The 19,217-nt window shown below is 53.4% G+C and overlaps 2 protein-coding genes across 2 annotated transcripts in view; one reads left to right on the top strand and one right to left on the bottom strand.

The window, feature by feature from the left end:
* The first annotated feature begins 155 nt into the window (after positions 1-155).
* LOC122379313 lies at positions 156-9,602 on the top strand. The gene is made up of 10 exons (XM_043361403.1): positions 156-190; positions 1,585-1,792; positions 2,102-2,235; positions 2,733-4,472; positions 4,777-5,764; positions 6,090-6,260; positions 6,636-6,769; positions 7,157-7,290; positions 7,867-8,162; positions 8,607-9,602. The coding sequence occupies exons 2-10, from the start codon at positions 1,611-1,613 to the stop codon at positions 8,818-8,820; spliced, it is 3,993 nt and encodes a 1,330-aa protein (XP_043217338.1). The 5' UTR covers positions 156-190; positions 1,585-1,610; the 3' UTR covers positions 8,821-9,602.
* Positions 9,603-9,955: 353 nt separating this feature from the next.
* Positions 9,956-19,217, bottom strand: part of LOC122379312 (protein Skeletor, isoforms B/C-like) — a 45,345-nt gene continuing 36,083 nt past the window's right edge. The window contains exons 6-14 of the mRNA XM_043361402.1: positions 19,026-19,177; positions 18,589-18,772; positions 17,787-17,971; positions 15,651-15,871; positions 13,764-13,880; positions 13,325-13,622; positions 12,756-12,886; positions 12,314-12,480; positions 9,956-12,017 (exon numbers count right to left, since the gene is read on the bottom strand). Coding sequence (XP_043217337.1) covers positions 11,856-12,017; positions 12,314-12,480; positions 12,756-12,886; positions 13,325-13,622; positions 13,764-13,880; positions 15,651-15,871; positions 17,787-17,971; positions 18,589-18,772; positions 19,026-19,177 — 1,617 coding nt within the window. The 3' untranslated portion in view covers positions 9,956-11,855. The remainder of the gene's footprint in view (positions 12,018-12,313; positions 12,481-12,755; positions 12,887-13,324; positions 13,623-13,763; positions 13,881-15,650; positions 15,872-17,786; positions 17,972-18,588; positions 18,773-19,025; positions 19,178-19,217) is intronic.

Below are 19,217 nucleotides of genomic sequence, written 5' to 3'. Positions count from 1 at the left end.
TTTACTTATTGTGATGTTTTAAAACAATCTTTTATTTTTCCTTGTTACCAATTTTCCATACAACAATAATAACATAGAATGTTAGTATTCTTCATGACGTCATTTATCACAGAAATGGCAGTGAATTTCACTCCGTAAAATTAGTCATTAGTATGTCCTTGGTTAATTTTTGGCACAGGATTTGAAATTGGTAAGATTGATGTTGATAGGTACAGGATAGATATTAATAGATATAGAGTGGTTACCGCGTGTTAGGTAAGGCACCAGTAGTGTAATTTGTTAATGTTAAGTTTACTCACCTCTCCATGAAAAGAAAGATCACGGAGTGACGGTTATCTTTTACTTGAGCACTTGCCGCTGTTGCGCCAGAAATGGCATCTCTACTGAATTCAAAGGCTACAGCCATATGCTATAGCATTATAAGCAATATAAAGCCTGGGCAACATTGTCTAGGGGTAAATATACCTTGGGGATAAGTTTATTGCCTATAGATTCAGTCATCAGGGTCCATTTCCTGGGCAATGTGTGTGGCATTGCCACTGCCTGGCCGCTTGGAACATTGTGAGAGTTCTGAGCGCTGTTCGGCGGTCAGCTAGTGCTCTTGCCGGCGCACATTTATGTGCTCGCTGCCCCGGCAACAGGCTATTAACCAATGAGAAGCACACTCGGCTCCGGGGGGCACAGGACATATGAAAATTTGCAGTGACGTTGCACTTTCCTCGCCTCTTATTGGTCAGTAGCCTGTTGCCGGGGCAATCAACACGTATGTGAGTGCCGGCAAGAGTACTAGCCGGCTGCTGTAGGTAGCTTATTTTGTCTTGCCTTCCCTCAAAGAAGAATATTGTTTGATGTGTGTGTAATGATTTACAAGCAAAGAGCTATGTAAATTGTAAAAGGAACTTGGGCTCTTCTTAGTTCATTACCATAAATGGAAACTTCAGAAAGATATAAGGCAATATCATAATAAATTGATCAAATATTTCAGGCTAAGAAGTAAGACATTCTGCAAGGAGCAGAGTGTAGTTTAAATCTCATACTGTCTGGCAGTATAGGGCAAAGTGACCCAGCATAGTTCACAGTTGGCAAGTTGCAACTCTTCCTGTGATTTCAACTACCAATATAGGAGCCTGGTCTTGCCATGAATGAAGTCTAGGGATTTTGATACAAATTACGAGTGAGGTTTGTAAGCTAACTGCTCAGAATATTTTGAATTTATTTTCATGATTTGTGCTGCAATTTATTTTTCTACTACATATGTGAATGAATATTTATTTATGAATTCTTGTACCTATTATTTTCTCTCATCCCATGACCCATTCCCAATGACCAATAACAGCTATTCTATTTTATGTCCTGCACTCTTATATTAGGTGGGTAGGTATCCTAAATACAGTAATGATCTGATGTCTGTTATCAGTTATTGAGCCCCATTGCTCTAGTTTCACACCACTCCCTAGTATGGATGGATCCACTAATCAAAGCGTGCAGACTGCAGCATGACAGATGGCATGACCTCTCATCCCATTATCCAAGTGCGGAGCATTTACAGCGCAGCCGGCCTCACAGCCGCTCCACTGCCTGCAGGTCCTGTGCTGCGCCCTGTGGCCGAGATGCGGCCCACCCGGCGCAGCGTGCGCCACCCTCCGGCCGTCCAGTACCGGGAGCCCGACTCAGCCGAGTCCTCGCCGCTGGCCTCCAGCTCCGGTGCGGGCTACTCGGGCCAGTCGTCCGCCGCCTCCATCAGCTGGTCCGACGCCGAGACCACGTTCGACCGGCTGCTGCGCGGACAAGTGTGAGTTCGACGCGTCGTGTCGCGTTGGGTGATGTATAATCGGTGAACCGAAACTCCATTACCGTAGCTTTGCCTGAATAGTACATTTGTTGGCATATGATACAGCTTGTTACATAATTTAAGCAAAGCACATATAGATACAAATAAATATAAATATAAATAAAGCACTGTTGTCTATTTTTCGATGCACCTGTCCTTATGTAGGCATTTTCAGTTCAATTGTTACTACTTTCATTGATGTAAATTAGACAGGTAATTTCGATGCAAATAAAGCCCCGATTGAACCTTTAATTCTTTTTGCGGTTTCAGTTTTCAGAAGGTGAAAATCCGAGATAACCCACTGAATGAAAGCTCGTTCTCGAGCAGCGCTGACCAGGCGCCGAGCATTCGTCTGTTCGAGTCACCGTCGGCGCCGCCGCCGGTGCCACCCGGTAAAACCGAGAGTAAGTTCCCCTACTGCTGTGGTTTGTTCCACGAGTTCCACCGAGCTCCACCGAGTTCCACTGAGTTCCACCGAGTTCCACTGAGCCGAGTGTGTAGTTAGAGACACGTTTTCTCTCCGTTACGCTTTCATTCATTCATTGCTTCCATATCCGCCATTCATTGTTTCTTTCATTCATTCATTTATCTATTCCTTTGCTCGTTCTTCCGTTCGTTGGTTTCGTTCGTTCGTTCATTCTTTTGCTTGTTCGTTCGTTCGTTCGTTCCTTTGTTCGTTCGTTCATTCATTCATTCATTCATTCATTCATTCATTCATTCATTCATTCATTCATGCATTCGATGCTTATCACAAGGACCAAGGTCCTTATACATTTAATTCGTTTGATATCTTTCGATTCCATTCCTGCCACCAATCAGTTCCTGCATGCGATCTCATATTGCAGTGTGTTTCCGCTGCTCGTGTTTCTCGTATGCGATCTCACGCAGGCCTCGCTCCCAGGACGACGTGGTAAGGAGAACCGCCCGGCGAAGGCGTACGGCCGTGCCTCGAAGCGCTCCAGCACGGTGCCCGCCCGTGCTCGTCCGAGTGTAATCTTCCCTGCACCGGACTCCGACTGGAGCGGTCCCTCCAAGGGCCGTGACAGCGTGGCAGGGGCACAGACTAGGCGCCGAGACGTGTCGGAAGGACTGCGCTCCGTGGAGAGAAAACGCGATGAGTCGGGACTGGCGTCAGTGGAGCAGCGGGACGGCGAGGCATCAGGTCTGTTTGGGGAGCCGAAAATGGCTGTCACCCCCGCAGTGCCTAGCCGGCGTCTGTTGAGCGGCACCACCGTCGGACCTAGCGCCAGCACTCCGGTGGCGGGCCGTCTGTGGTCGGCCTCGCCGCTGGTCTCGCCGTTCCTGCCGGCCGGGGATAGTGTGCGCACCGTCACTCCCGGCGCCAGTCCCGAGCTGGTCGTCGTCGCCGGCCGAGCTCAGCCCGACAGGAGCGCTCACGGAGACAGCGTCGTCGTCCCTGGTCCGCCTCCCTCCCCCGACCTGTTCTCTCTGCCTCCTGCTGTCACCTCTACGTCCCAGCCGCTGTCACCTCCCCGGCTGTCGCCTGAGGCCAGCCCAGCTGTGAGACAGTCACATCAGGACAGCCTAGCGGTCGGACAGTCACACCAGGCCAGCCCAGCGGTCGGACAGTCACACCAGGCCAGCCCAGCGGTCGGACAGTCACATCAGGACAGCCCAGCGGTCGGACAGTCATACCAGGCCAGCCCAGCGGTGGGACAGTCACACCACGCCAGCCCAGCGGTGGAACAGTCACCCCAGGAGGGCAGCCCAGCGGTGGGACAGACAATGCCGGAGACAAGCGTGTTGGCAACACGGACGCACCAGGAGACGAGGCTGTCGGTGGAAGGGGCCGACGACTCCATAGCCGATGGTCCTGTGGACATGCTGCCGCGCTACAGGTCGGCTGTCTTCTCATCGGACGAAGAAGACGAAGAGCAGGAGACTGCTGAGGCGCCTACAGGTTCGGTCGAGGCGCGGTCGGGACTCGTTTCTGGCGATGGCGCGCCGCGCCTCTCGTCCGACGAGGTGCGGTCTGATCTGTCTCGATTCGCCGACTCGAAGGTGGACGCCGCACTGGGACAGGATGTGTCGGCTGCCCCCATGGACGCCACCGATGGGTCACTGTGGTTTTCTGCGGACAGGTCCGGTACCGATCCGCTCAGTTCGCGCCAGACGAACCCGGACGGTGCGTCGCCGCTAGTCGACTGTTTCGTCCGTGTCCAGAGACTGAGTTCCGATGAGCTCCGAGAGCTGACGGGGGCGGGCGGCCACTCTGGAGCTGCGGATGTCTCCGAGGATCCCGCGGAGAGCGACGCGATGATGTCGCCCTCTTCCTCACAGAGCTCCATGGGAAGGATGGCCGAGTGTTTTGTGCGCCTGTGTCGGTTGGAAGAAGTGGGGGCGGCCCGAGACCCATCGCCGGCGGCCGAAGACACCAGCGGAGGAGAGGATAGCGGTCTGTGGAAGGAAGACGCTTCTGACGCGACAAAGGTCGAGTCGGCGGCGGATGACGGTCAGATGGAGGTGGACCAAGGTCCACTGGAGGCGGACCAAGGTCCACTGGAGGCGGACCAAGGTCCACTGGAGGCAGACCATGACGGCCCGCTGGAGACGGACCACGGCCCTTCGGAGGCCGATGTATCGCCGCTGCACCTGCCGCCATTGCTGTCACCTGATCGAGGTAAGAAGAGGCTGTGGTTAAGAGATCACGTTCCTTAAACTCAAACTTTTATTATAGTGATCATCCTTGCTGAATTGCTGTTTTTTTTCAATATTTTGCGTGTGGTCCGTTAATTTTAAGTTTTTACTTCCGTTATTTGTGTTTTAAATCAATATGAAGCTTTGCTGTGAAGTATTTTTCATCAAATCAATTGCAGTGCGCGAAGCTTTTGTTTAAAACGCGTCTTCCTGTTTACAATAACACATAGTACCACAGGCTCACTGTTAGTAGCTGGCTCTAACCGCGTTTGTCTCTCTGCCTGCAGACGAGAAGAGCCGGCCGCCGGCCGCCGCCGCTGCCACTCCGTCTCTGGGCGCGGTGCTGCTGGCGCTGCGAGCCGGCAAGGGCTGGCGCCGCTCCTTATGTCAGGTGGACGCGGCGGCCGCGGACGGCGGGCTGCGCGACTGGACAGTGACGCCCCGCCCCGCCTCTGACCTGCCGGACCGTCGGCGGTCGCTGCAGCCGGGCCGCGGTGGACAGGAGGAGTCGACTGGTTACACGTCACGGCTGCGCCCGCTCCGCAGCCGCCGCACCACCCTGGCCACGTACGTGGAGGAAGAGGAGGAGGACCAAGAGGGAGACCGGGTACGGACGCTGATGCCACCTCCGCCGCCGCCGCCTCCGCAGCCCCAGCAGCAGGAGTTTGTGACCCACACACTGAGGAGCGGCCGCCGAGTGTCGATGGCGCTGCCCGCCCCGCCGCCACCGGCAGAGGTCGAGTGGCGCACGCCGCGGGACGCCCGGCGGTCCGTGGTGCTACCGTCCAGACGGGTCTCCGAGATGGGCACCACCGGGCCCCAGGCGCGCCAGGCAGGCCGGCGCTCGATGCAGCTCTCACACCGGGAGCTCTCCGAAGAGCAGTACTCGCGAGCGATGGCCGCGTTCCAGGCGCTGCGCGATTCGCTGCCGGCGCTGGCCACGCCGCGCGCCGCTGCAGACCGGGCCGGCGGCGGCGGGGACGCGCTGTTTGCCTCTCCCGTTCTGCCGGGCGCGGCCGAACGGCGCTCGGTGCGCGTCTCGATGGCCCCGCTGTCCGAGTGTGTGCCCACGCCGCGCCGGCGCTCCGTGCTACCCGTCGGATTCAGCCCGGCGCCCAAACACCGGCGCTCCTCCGTCTACGTGTCGACCGACGAGGCGGAGAGCACGCTGCAGAACGGGCCGGACGTGTCGCTCAACTACGACGACCCAGCTGCCAGGGTTCTGGAGCTGTGTGGCCTGGAGCGACCGGCTAGCTTCTTACAGTACTCTCGCAGGTGAGTGCAATGAATAATACATACTGCAGCTAAAGGCGCTGCATTCAGTGGTGAACAGGCATGTAGCGTTATCGTTTTATGATTGCGCTTTCAAGCTACTGATAGCTTCATGCATTTGCTTCATGTATACCATGCCGATTGTGTACTAGACTGTTTCTCGTGGGCTTGGTGTTTAGTCAGATTCCTTTTTTTTTAAGTTCAGTGGGCTGTAAAATATTTGTGTGTTCAGATCACCACATTGTTATCATACATGATGTCTCTGTCATCGGGACCACACCATCTCGCTAGACTACGAACCACAGCTCGCACTATCCGCTGTTCACAGGCACAAGGTGACCAAGAAGATTGGCGAGGGTGTGTACGGAGAGGTGTTCCTCTGCGAGACCAAGACGTCCCGGTCGGTCATCAAAATCATGCCGATCGAGGGCGACTTTGAGGTCAACGACGCGGCCCAGAAGAGCTACGGAGAGGTGTTGTCAGAGCTTCTCATCTCGAAGTGAGTCAACGCGAACAGTTTTAGCATGCCAGATGCCAGATGTCAGTGCCAGAATATGGCTCCGTCTTCAGGTGGTTGAGAGCATTTGGTTGCTTATATTTAAGTTACGGAACTGTGCAGCCCTATTGGAGCTTATGCAATTTGTTGTGATAAACTTTGCCAAGGCGCTCCAACTTTTTAACTGCTTGACGGTTGCAGAAAGTTGCCAGCGCTTTTAGTTACTGCTTTCATCTGACTGATCTGTCTGACCAGTTTTTAAGTTAATGTTCTTCGTCAAACTTTAATCTCACTGATCACATTGCGCCGAGTGACATTAACCCTGACCGCACCGCACCGCTGCCAGGCCGCTGTTGATCCCTGACTACGCTGCCCCAGGTCGCTGAGTGACCTGCACGCGGGCAAGGAGCACGCGGCAGAGGGTTACGTCCGCCTGCTCTCGAGTCACGTGGTGCGCGGCGCGTACCCGGCCTCCCTGAACAAACTCTGGGACAAGTTTGACCAAGACAAGGGTAAGGATGGAGAGAGGTGTACCGATCGGCCCGCTGACTGACTGCTCGCTACTGGTTACTCGCTATTTGTCGCTACTGATTGACCGGGGTTGATGTGTATGAAGACTGGACAGTATGAATGTTCATTCGTGTTTGCACAATCCGAGGAGCGAAAACCTCGCTTTTCATTGCTTTTATGTTGATAAAGGGTGACTACTGGCTGTATTTTTTTTTGGGATCGATGCATATGCGAATAAGACTTTTCCCAAGTGCTAAAAAACATGCATGACTTCAATATGACGTGTGCGGGCTGCTATAACAAAGCATAAAGACATGATTTTAACCACCGTTTTGCCATAACCTTCCGACTATGACCTCCGGTGACCTCTGTCGTCACTTTGTCGACAGGATCGGAGAACGAGCACCCTCGGGTCTTCCCCAGCGACCAGCTGTTCCTGGTACTCGAGTACTCACACGCGGGCACGGACCTGGAGAACTTCCAGTTCCGGGACGTGGACCAGGCGATAGCCGCCTTCTATCAGGTACGGACACAGTGCTGTAACTGTGAGTGTGGCTATGGCTGTGAGTGTGTGACTGGTGTCTGGAGTTGTGACTGGCCTGACTGATTTCGTGGTCCGGGGAGTGGATAGGACCTGTCAAGAGTGGCTCTGGCTGTTATGGCTACATGGTGACGCCCGAAGGGCATGTCAGACTGTTTTGAGCTCTTGCTGGGTCAGATGCACCAGTAAGTATTTCATTTTGTATCGTGTCAGACAGTTGTGTCGGTTTTTCAATGAAGCATTGTTGACAGGGCTTGCTGAATTTGTAAGCAAAGTTTTGGGTGCATGTCATGCTCTTCAGCTCATCTTGCCACTTTTTATACAGACTTTGTGTAATAAAACCCCGCTGTAATCGTACTAGCACGTCAAGTTTCACAGCCATCCGCATATCCTCAATAACAGCGATGTAAATCAGTCGTTATGGGCGCCATATAACCTCCCGAGTTGAGTCGCCCCTTCCAACGCACACACAGCCATCCGCATACCAGATTGTGTGACAGCACTCGTCGCCACCTGCGTTGCCCCTGACCGCTCACCACGCGTCCACTCTGTGCTCAGGTGGCCTTCAGTCTGGCCGTGGGTGAGGCGGCGCTCGAGTTCGAGCACCGTGACCTCCACTGGGGTAACGTGCTGCTCCGAGAGGAGGACACGGACCACCTCCCGGGCCTGCTGGGTGGCCGCCGGTACCGGCTGCCCACGGCCGGACTCCGAGCGACTATCATCGACTTTACTCTGTCGCGGCTGCGCGCCGACGGCGCCGTGGTCTACAACAACCTGGCAGAGGACCCGACGCTGTTTAATGCGCACGGGGACCATCAGTTCGAGGTCTACCGCCAGATGAGGACAGCCACTGAGTGAGTGACCTGCTGGGGGATCTAGGGATGTTCTAGAGAAGGGGGAGGGGATGACAGCGCTGAGAAGGCCGGGAGGTAGCTGGGAGGAATGTGGCTTGTGCCGCGCCTTATCCTACCTGATTTTGTATATCGAAGCAATCGTTAGTCATTCATGGTGGATTGAGTTTTAAAACGTTTGTTAACCATCTTTGTATGCTATTATAGCATTTCACTCTTGTTTGAGCTAGTCAGAAATACAAGTTTCAGTTGCGATGAGTAGGTTTCCTGTCTGATGGTGTCTTTACTCTTTATATTATCACATTGTAAAGATACCAAGTTGCGACTTTATTGCTGAATGACCTGACCCGATGCGATTCAGTAGATAATCCCTCTTGTCGCCTCTGTACGGCTGCTGCCGTCCGTCTTCCACGTGATAACAACCCGACAATCTGGTGTCCCGTGCAGCGACCGGTGGCGGCAGCACTGCCCGGTCACCAACATCCAGTGGCTGTACTACCTGGCCGACAAACTGTGCGCCGGCTGCGCCTACGAGGGCGCCGGCTCCCGGCGGCACCGGCAGCAGCTGCGCCGGCTGCACCAGCTGCGGCAGCTGGTCAACGACTTCGGCAGCGCCACGCAGCTGGTGGAGGCGCTGTGCGGGGAGTGGTGCGAGCGCTGAGCAGCCGCCGCGCCCGTCAGAGTGGGAGGGTGAGTGCCCGCTGACCGGACGGTCACTACAGGGAGGGCAGCGGCGCGGGTCGGACGGGCCTGGGTCCGACTGAGGGAGGGGTAGGCCCCGCACGGGGTGGACGGTGACCCGGTACCGTATTGTGTGGGGACTGATGTGTGTGAAGTGGGCTGCTGTGTTTATGCTCTTGTTTTTTATCGTTCGTGTCCTCTTGCTGTGGATGCGATTGCTCAGCGCCATACGACCGTCCTCTTAATCCTGCTCTGGAGAGGTTGTCTATGGTAATATCTTGTTTTGTGGGGTCGGTTTGGTGCTGCAAATAGGACGGCTATATGGCGTGGACTGGAAACATACTGCTATTCTGTGTTCAAAAGAGGATAGATGCGACGTAGTGGTACTGCTGAGTATATTTTTCAATGTACATACAGCATACTGTAAGATAATGCGGTTCACACTGTCAATTTTATCGTATTTTGGGCTTTTACGAGCGAAAGAAGTGCAGTTTTTGTAATATATTAATGCGTTGCTAACGTCTCTGTTTTGTTAACATCTCATATTGTAAATTAAATGTCCAAGCTTCAAGCCATTACGAGCATATCCATCGCAAAATCTGGAGAACCATGCAGATATGCGAGCCTGTAAAGCTTCGTCCTTCTTAGCTGAGATTGTTCTAAGACTAGTGGCCATGGAGCTTACAATGTTTTATTATGTAGTTATGTTGGCTGGTTACCCGGTTTTGTGTCGTGTTACCGCATTATTGGTCTCGAAACTGTGCGATTTTTTGTTCTAAGTGTATTTAAGTGTTCGCCTGTAGTGGTCACGATTAGTTCGTTCGTTCGTCCGATTCGCCGCGTGACGCTACACAGGCTCGAACACCAGCAGTCCTCTCCTCCTTCACTGGGGTCTTTTCAATCACCAGAGCCTACCCTGCCTCTGGCGGTGTAGCCGGGGAGGCATCCGGGGGCTGGGCGGCCCCGGGCATTGAACCCGGGACCTCCGACCCTCGGACAAGCGCCTTACCGAATACGCCAAAGCCAGGACCCTGTTTCCGCCCTCAAACCCGCGTGTCCACTAACAGCTGCGTATTTACTCTCAGGTTACCACCACCGCACCTTTCAAACCACACTTTAGATACAATCAATATTTATTTTGGTACAAAATGATCGAATTAAACACGTCGACGAGCGAGGGTGCCGTAACCGCAAAACTCGTGTCCACGCCGCATTCTCGATCAGATATGGTTGAAATGGGCAGCCCCGGACAAGAACAACTAGTTTTGACGCACGTGAGCGTAAGGATATGGGTTTGGTTACGATGCAGCATCTCCCTGGCATGACGCCGACGCACTTGTCCTCTGAAAACCGCGACCAACCAGGGGACGAACCGTGCGACAGCCGGGCAGCTACCAGCCACGGGCTAGAGCCGGGTCATCGGACCTTTGCCAGGTCTGACCTTTGCCGGACCTGATGACCTTTGTCAGGGTATGGACTTGACCAGGTCGTATGACCTGACCGTTGTCATCCGGCCTTTATAAGATCACACGGCCTTGTCTGGACCCGGGCGACACTTGCCCAGTGTGGTGAGAAGCGAACTGAAGCGGGTCTCGCACCGAACCTTTCAGACTGCGGCCGGCGACTCTGCGGTGATTGGCTGAAATGAAGACCGTGGTCAAAACGCAGCATCTGCCGTACGCTACCGTGGCACAGTGAATCAGACGCGTTTCGACCATACTATCTAGCAGTCAACACGCTCGGGCAGTCAGTCGCTCGGCAATAATAAATACGACTCGAAAACCCCAGCGCCGATATGTACACTGCTCGAGAATGCGCGCACTGTTCCAAGACGAGCGATCAATTAAAGCACATTCATTTCGACGAGACTGGCTGATCGCTACGGCGGCGCTTGGGACGCACATATCTCTAGCGTTCATCGGAATATTTATACGGCGCACTGCGAGCTACGAGCCACGTAAGAGCACAATAGTTCGACGAGCTTCTGATCCCGGCCAGGTCCTGCGGGCCAGTTTTAACAGTCACCACCACTGTGATGTAGCGTAGTAAAAGCACAGGTATTCGACGAGTTGGAACGTTCACTGAATGCAGAACCCAGCACACAGACGAGGCTGGAGTAGCGATTTGACGTGTTCAGTTGATTAACTGCTATACAATCACGGCTTTTTCGACGAGTTGGATGAGCCCGCAGTTGGCCATACAAGCCAAAATACACGCGTTAAAAGCACGTCACGACCTATCCGTTTACATCATAAAAGCACATGAATTCGACGAGTCGGTAACGACAGACATACCCCCAATGGGGCATGGTTCACTCATACCCGAACGACCTATTTGCGCAACCAGCGCTCATATACTCTAAACTGCGTCATAAAAGCACGTGGATTCGACGAGACTGTGACCATATGCAAGCCAAGAGACCTGCTTTCACATTTACGACGTGATCGACGAGACTGTTGCAAAAATCGCACAAACACACGCATACATTCGCGGGTTCATCGCTCGCTTGTCATACCACAGAGCAAGCCACATTGTATAAATACCACGTGATTGTTCTTCGGGATGTCTCCAGTCCTTCGGTCTCCGATGACGTAATCGTGACGTCACAGAGTTACGTCGACTGATGACAGGATGCCGAGGTGACACCGGCAGCTCTCCCGTCCTCTCCTGTCCTGTGCGGTGTCACCAGTGGTCCAGATGGAAACTCTCTCCGTTCTGATGAAGCCTTGCCCTACTGAACGCGCCACAGTCCAGCGTGTTTAGAGCACAGTTCACACCACGCCATCGCAGTGACTGTTGACCCTATCGCTTCCCTCACCTCGTACCACAGTTTCTAATCACCCCAGTCTGGTGGCACATCACAAACCCTTCTGTCCACACCTGTACCGTGCTGTCCTTGTCCTCCGATTACGTCACACAGCCATCTCTGTCCACCAGTGACGTCATACCACACTATGGCTGTCCACCAGTGACGTCACCACAGAGCCGGCGGGTCGGTTGTCGCTCCCAGTTCCATCACCACCCGGCCAGGAGAGCGGCCAGCGCCGCCGCCAGCAGCGAGACGAGCACGGGCCGCGCGGTGGCCGCGTCATTGTTGTCATCCTGCTGACGCTCCTGAAGCGACTCCTCAGGGTCGAGCACGTGGATCTTCCAGCCCAGGTTACGGTGCGTGTAGCACTGTGGATTGACCGAAAGGGGGTGGTGTGAGACGCTGCTTCGACAAACTCAATACCTACATCACAGCGCAACTGATGCAAGTGCTTTGGTAGTGATGGTACGACTGTCGAAAAGAAAAGGCTTATGCTGTTTTTCTTAGGACGCTCACTAGTCATAGCACATTTTATGCCCCGGCAGCACAACCAAGAACATCAATACACAGCCATCAGCAAGACAAACAGAACAAAACCTTCACCCTTATCACAGGTACCCAAGCGCCTTCTCCCCCCGTGCCATACACCACCTCTCGAGCTCACCTGATAATAGACGGTTTCCGGAGTGTCGGCCTGCACGGTCCACACCAGCCGGGCGGGCTGGCCGGGCTGGCACTTCACCTCCAGGGTCTGGGCGTACTCCTCAAAGGTGGCCACCTTGTCCGCCATATCGATACCTGAACGGGGCTTGTAGTTGCACGCGCGGCCCGCTGTGGGGGGAGGGTCACGGTCAGTACGGGGGAAATAATAAACCCTGTCCAGCCGAAGGAGATTTATATCGCCCATCATTAACTTTTTGTGATTGATCGGAACGTGTTCGATGTAGGGCTGCAATTTGAGTCACAAGGGATCACAGGGTCCGCAGCCCAAAAGTGAAGCGATTTCCCAATGCTCTCAGTACCAGTCAGTCGTCAACGAGGCATTCGTTTCGATTGGACTCGGTTGGAGAAGTGTTAGTTCCCCTCCCGTCCGCCAGATGTCTCACCGGCGGTGGGTATGGCTCCTCCGATGGCGCCCGCGTTCACTCCTGCAAACACGCGCTCCTGCCTCCTGCCAACGGCATCCTTGTTGGCGAACCCGCCCTCCTTGTCGTCAGTGATGTACAGCGGGTGGTACCTGGGGTACAGGGGTACACGGTGAGGTACAGCGGGTGGTACCTGGGGTACAGGGGTACACGGTGAGGTACAGCAGACGGTACCTGGGGTACAGGGGTACACGGTGAGGTACAGCGGGTGGGAGCATAGTACAGGGGCACACGGTGAGGTACAGCGGGTGGTACCTGGGGTACAGGGGTACACAGTGAGGTACAGTGGGTGGAAACATTGTACAGGAGTCAGTGATATTCTGTTCTAACGGCGCGTCGCACATGCAAGTACAATACCCTGCTTACAAGTTTACGTACACCGGTACCTCGGGCGTATCTGAGTACAGCGCTGAACGCAAGTTACTCTCTCCCTCCAAACTTCTCTCCCTTTCCTTCCTCCGTTCAACTAAGTCCCCCTCTCCTCCCCTCCATCATCCATCCCTTATCCTCCTTCTCCCTCTTCCACTCACTCGGCCGGGTTGCTGGGGTCGTTTCCTCCCTCCACGATAAACGTGTACGTCTCGCCACGGCGCACATAGAGCTCGGGAATCAGCTGGCCGTTGATCCACCAGGCGATGCCCCAGGAGGCGATGTCGGTGACGGCCTGGTAGCCGCGCTTGCCGCCCGTCGGCCCGATCTTGGCCTCGAACTGGTTGGTGCCGCTGATGGTTCGGCGTGGCCACGGCTGGCTGTTGATGACTTCGACCACGGGTGTTACGCTCCGGTCGGCGCAGCGGTCATCGTTGATGGCGCCGAAGTCGATGACACCTGGAGAACGGAGGAAGGGATGAAAAGAGGGTTAAGAGGAAAGCCTTGCTGTCTGAAGCGTTGAATGAACATGAGTTATTAACCACTAAGGCCACGAAAGTTGTATACAAAATGCACATAGAGTATCTGTTTCTCCCTTACCTGCGCCCCAGCCGCGCGAGTGGTAGTTGGCCTGTTTACGTGAGTTGAGCGGTCCAATGGCAGCGATCACCTGTACTCCCCCGTTGATGATATAGGGGCGGTCGGCACGGTTGTCACCTGGGGACAAAATGATCAGCAAATTGTTAATACTCAGTTCCTGCCGTTAGGTCACGCGGGCTGATTTACAAATTTGGTAAAGATAATAAGGCAATGATAAGGCAATGCATGACGGAGTCAAATGTGTTCATTTGCTCGCTTTTCGTAGAAGACACGCCCAGGAAGAAGAGACGTCATTGCACACGGACCCTGACGTCACAAAGTCAATGTCTAAAAATTATAAAATGGTACAACGGTCTAAAATGCTGGCTCTGACACCTACACCAATGAGTGTTTTCGATATTGTGAGCATTTACCTACAACCGTTCTAATTTCATTCGAGGCGTTGTCTGCTTTTATCAAGGTTACCGAGCGCATAACCTGACTTTTACGAAATACTCTATACCTAATATAAAGGTAAACCAAAAGAAAATAACGACAGGGAATGGAACAGTCGGTATCAAAACAGTCCACTAATTCTGACAGACAAAAACGGATACAGCACACATTTTGGCAGGTGATAACTGAGCTCCAGGATATGACGTCATAACAGTATCAGACCCGGACCACGGACAGAAACTGAGCGGAAGGCCGATCCACGGCTCCGCGGCACCGATTGTCATCGCGTTATTGTCGGTAATGTGGCGTTCATCGGCGCGGAACCCGAGGAGCCAGGAAACATAGAGAGAGGAGGGGAGAGAGAGAGAGGAGGGGAGGGAGAGAGAGAGAGAGAGAGAGAGAGAGAGAGAGAGAGAGAGAGAGAGAGAGAGAGAGAGAGAGAGAAAGAGAGAGAGAGAGAGAGAGAGAGAGAGAGAGAGAGAGAGAGAGAGAGAGAGAGAGAGAGAGAGAGAGAGAGAGAGAGAGAGAGAGAGAGAGAGAGAGAGAGAGAGAGAGAGAGAGAGAGAGAGAGAGAGAGAGAGAGAGAGAGAGAGAGAGAGAGAGAGAGAGAGAGAGAGAGAGAGAGAGAGAGAGAGAGAGAGAGAGAGAGAGAGAGAGAAGAGTGGAGAGAGGGGTGGGGACTGGGGAAGCGATAGACGATGGCTTTGTCTTCGGACAATCGAGCTGATGCTCAAATACTGCCACAGCCCCTCAGGTTGACGCGTCATAATGTCATTACATAAGCGCCGGGAGAGCCGGGATGCCGCTCCGCCATACGGTGGGACAGAGCGGAGTTGAAAGCATCCGGGAATCACGACCGCCGCGGCTGCAAAAACTCATCAGCGACACCGCTTCTCACCGCATCAGATACGGTCAGACAGTAACGGAAAGGATACCTACAGTTAGACCGTAACCGAAAGGAAGGCGATTTAGTAACGCGAGGGATGGGAACGTGACAACTAGCCAGGGGCCGCTATGGCGTACAGAGACATGCAGATAACGAGGCCAGGCGAGACTTAAACAAAGAGGACCAGCGCTCGTACAGACATGCAGAGATACGCAGGTGTTGTGACGACTTCGTGTCGCCTACCGCTAACTGCATGCATCGATGACTCAAGCGTGAAGACTCTCACTTTTGCCATTACTGGCGCTCATCCGATGCAAATGAACCACATGTTCTAAAAAGCTAAATGTGTTTATATAGGTAAGTGCTCTATGCATACCACGATGCATTTCTTTGAGATAAACAGCATTTAAAAAACCCATCAAACAGTGCCGTCTAGTGCCGCACCCTCAGCTGCCCGGACCCAGCGCTCTCACATACATCACCTGCTCTCACCCTCTTACCCGTTCTCGCCCTCTCACCCCCTCACACACCCTTACACCCGCTCACACCACCTCACCCTCTCTCACCTGTGATGATGGGACGTTTGAATGTGACCGTCGTTACGCCGTTCTGGCGTTTTCCCGAGATGACCTGAGCGTCATTCCTGCCACCGATCTCCTCGTCGACACAGACACCCTGGCCGCGACTGCACTGGGCCTTCTCGGTGATAATGTAGTCCTGAGCGCGGTAGGTACCCTCCTCAGCGTCGTAGAAGGCCACCACGACGTCAGCACCCTTCATCAGAGGCCTGAGGGAGGGACAGCACAGGGTTAGCCTTCTTCGTGTCCCAGAAGTATGAGGGCCAGGTTGGCAGTCAGGTTTATTAGCCTTCTTCGTGTCCCAGAAGTCTGGGGGCCAGGGTGGCTGTCAGGTTTATAGGACAAGCATGATAAATCAACAAGATCCAGGATCCTGTCCTTGTCAGTAAGACCCTCCGATACCCAGGCTCAGCGTATGGTATGACCCATCTCCGCCTACCTGCTACACAGCACGCATTTACTTTCCACTGTGTCTAGCGCTCCGTGTCCCGCACCTGTCTGGCTCGCTACGCCTCCCAGAGCGGCTCCAAAGCGGAGGATCGTCAGGCAGGTCACGTCTTCCTACAGTACTAACTTCTAAGGACTGCCCGCGCCAGACGACACACAAACAAACACACACACGCAAACACAGGCGTATTGACGTCACAGATATCGATCAACTGCTGACGGTGTACGCGACTGACGTCAAAGAACGAGGAATGTCAGCGGAGAATGCCGATATAAAAATGTTTCATATTTTATTGACTACCTAATATTAATGACATTGTCCAGCTACAGGGTGTCCCAGAAGTAAGGTCATTATTTAAAACTTAAATATCTCGAGAAGTAAGAGTTCGAATCACTTCCAATTTTAACACGTGCAAGGTACATCCATAAAATTATTTTCTTGCATGCTTAAACCATTTTTGATCATAACTACACCGAGCAGCAGGCATAAAACTGAGAAGGTCGAAATTCAACTCTTAGAGAGGGTCCGTCATTAAAACAAAGGGTAAATACCGCCCAGTTTTCGGCCCTAAGCAGACCCTATCAGCTCGCCCTATCTCTGAACTCATGCATAGTTTCGCCTCAACCGGTAAAACGTCAGAGAAAAGGTATAATGTACGCACAGGGCATGTATACTTAGCCACCTGTGCTTCGAGGTCCTGAGGACAACAGCGGGAATCGGGTGACAATAAATCAAGAGAGGTGGCCGAGAGTCCTCCCAGTGGTTCTTCCGCTCGTCGCAACGCAGCTGTGCCGACACCATCAACCAGCAGTGGTTTCAGCAGGATGGAGACTATGCTTGCACCGTCCTGAAGGTCATGCATTGTCTCCGAGAGTGGATGTGAGATCCCGTAATTTTCAGTCAGGGCAACGCCATTGATTGGCCTCCGCGGTCACCTGACGTTACACCTTCATATTTTTATTCTCTGGATACACAAGAGAAAGGTTGTCTTTTAGGACAACCAAACGAGCCGGGAAGAACTAAAGAATGATCCCTCCGAGCAAACATAAGCGGCATCCCACCAGAGAATCGCTCCAGAATAGTGGAGGAAGTAAAACGCAGTCTATTCGTGCACGCGGCCCGAAATGGTAGCCATGTAGAAAAGCAGCAAATGTGGGGCTACGAGCCAATGTATTGACTCATATGTGTATCAGAATAAAATCTTATAAAATGCTCTTTCATATGATGTCCTATTTATATCTATCCATCGCGTATTTTTGGCAGTGTGGCCCAAACAAATGATGACCTTACTTCTGGGACACCCTGTAGAAGTTCCAGCGAGTAGCTAGTTAAATGAGATTAATACTTTAACCCATACGCACTTACATGAGCCAACCTGTAGGTAATTGTGTCGCCGTCTAATTGCCAGCGAGCCTTATCTGAAGCTAGCGGCTCTTACGATCTCACCGGGAGCGAGCGTCTCACCTGGACTAGTCACCCTGCTCGCCTGGACTATAGTCACCGCTTTCACCTGGACTGAGCACCACTGTCACCAAGACTGGTCGCCGCGGTCACCAGTCAGCTGGACTGACAGTTCTGACCTGGACTGGTCGCCGCGGTCACCAGTCAGCTGGACTGGCAGTTCTGACCTGGACTGGTCGCCGCGGCCACCAGTCAGCTGGACTGGCAGTTTTTACCTGGACTGGTCGCCGCTGAGGCCGAAGCCCATCCAGTCGTCCTCGGATATCTCAGCAGACAGTTCCACGTAGATATGGTGGCTGTCCGATCCCCAGGAGACGCGCAGCTTGTTGTCCACCAGCGTACGACAGTTGGTGAGCTGGGAGGCCACGCCGCCGCCCGACGGGACCCGCTGAGCCTGGTCCTGGCACGGTCAGAGGCAGAACGGGTCAGTGGCCCGGAAACGCGGGTTCGATTCTATCTGGTGGATGACTTTTTCTGAAAACAGCATCGGTACTACAGCTAATGCTAAAATAAGAAACACAAAGACGTCAACGAATCCGGAGATGTGTTATCGTAGATAAAATGGTCAGTTATTTTCATAAGGTATGTACGTTTGCAGTGGAGGGGGGGGGGGATATATACGACACACTAGAACGTTCATGCTGGCGATTTGCATCATGGAGGAAATGCTCAAACCACCAAACTTACCAGTTCCTTATTAAGAGGCCATAAGCCATAGACCTGTAATTATTACATGAATTACTGGCTAGGGAAATCAATGCGAGCATAATTAGCGTTCATGTTCTAAGGTAGATCCCGAGCAAGGAACGAGTGATATTTGGTATCCATGAAACCATGAAACTTAGGTGATCCGCTGCATCTATTGGCTTGAAGCCAGGATGTTCACAGCACAGCAAGCCAGGGCCATCCTGTCATTTTCCATGCCCTTTGCTCTCTTATTATTTTATCCAATGCCTCCCTCCCTCCCGTCACTCTCTCTCTCATCCCTCCCATCTCTCTCCCCCTCTCTCTGCTCACCTGACGTCGCGACAGTTCCAGGTAGGGCGGAATATTGTCCAAGTTCGGCGGGATGGCCACCCAGCCGAAGTTGTGACGGTACTGGACACACCACACAGACAGCCAGTCGATGTCGTACACGGTCAGAGAGCCCGGCAGCGTGATCTCGATGTCCTTCCCGCGGTATCCGCCCAGTACGTCGTCACTGCCAGGCGGCGAGGTCAAAGGTCAGGAGTCAGTGCAACGATTAGAGGCGTGGGATCAGTAGTCACACCTTTACAACTCATCTCAAACTCACCTCACTTACAATAAGCTTACAACGCGTTAAGAACTTAAATCATCGCAAGCTAACAGATGACCTTCAAGTCAGCTCACTACACCTCGGCTTCATGCTCACCCCATACCAACCTCCACTCACAGTGAGCTAGGAGCTCACAACTCCTTGAGTCCAAACTGACCTGCCGGTCTCGTCCGGGACCTTGACACCGTTGGGCGAGGGCAGCGAGCCGTTGCCCACCCAGAAGAAAGCGTCCGGGCCGCCGCCGTCGTAGTGGAAGTTGGGGATGTAGAATGTCTTCGTGTTCAGGATCACGATGTTGCCAGAGCTCACCTGAAGAGAAATGGTTCGGGTGAGTCAGATGGCACCCATA

Source organism: Amphibalanus amphitrite, unplaced genomic scaffold (assembly GCF_019059575.1).
Source record: "Amphibalanus amphitrite isolate SeventyFive unplaced genomic scaffold, NRLGWU_Aamphi_draft 000075F_arrow, whole genome shotgun sequence".
Classification (NCBI taxonomy): domain Eukaryota; kingdom Metazoa; phylum Arthropoda; class Thecostraca; order Balanomorpha; family Balanidae; genus Amphibalanus; species Amphibalanus amphitrite.
Note: the sequence above shows the minus strand (reverse complement) of the source record. Positions and strands in the feature narration are given on the sequence as shown.

Coding starts and splice junctions, on each gene's coding strand:
- LOC122379313 (XM_043361403.1), top strand. CDS start 1,611: ATGCGGCCCACCCGGCGCAGCGTGCGCCACCCTCCGGCCGTCCAGTAC. Junction 5,765..6,089: donor TTCTTACAGTACTCTCGCAG/GTGAGTGCAATG, acceptor CGCTGTTCACAG/GCACAAGGTGACCAAGAAGA. Junction 6,770..7,156: donor CAAGTTTGACCAAGACAAGG/GTAAGGATGGAG, acceptor CTTTGTCGACAG/GATCGGAGAACGAGCACCCT.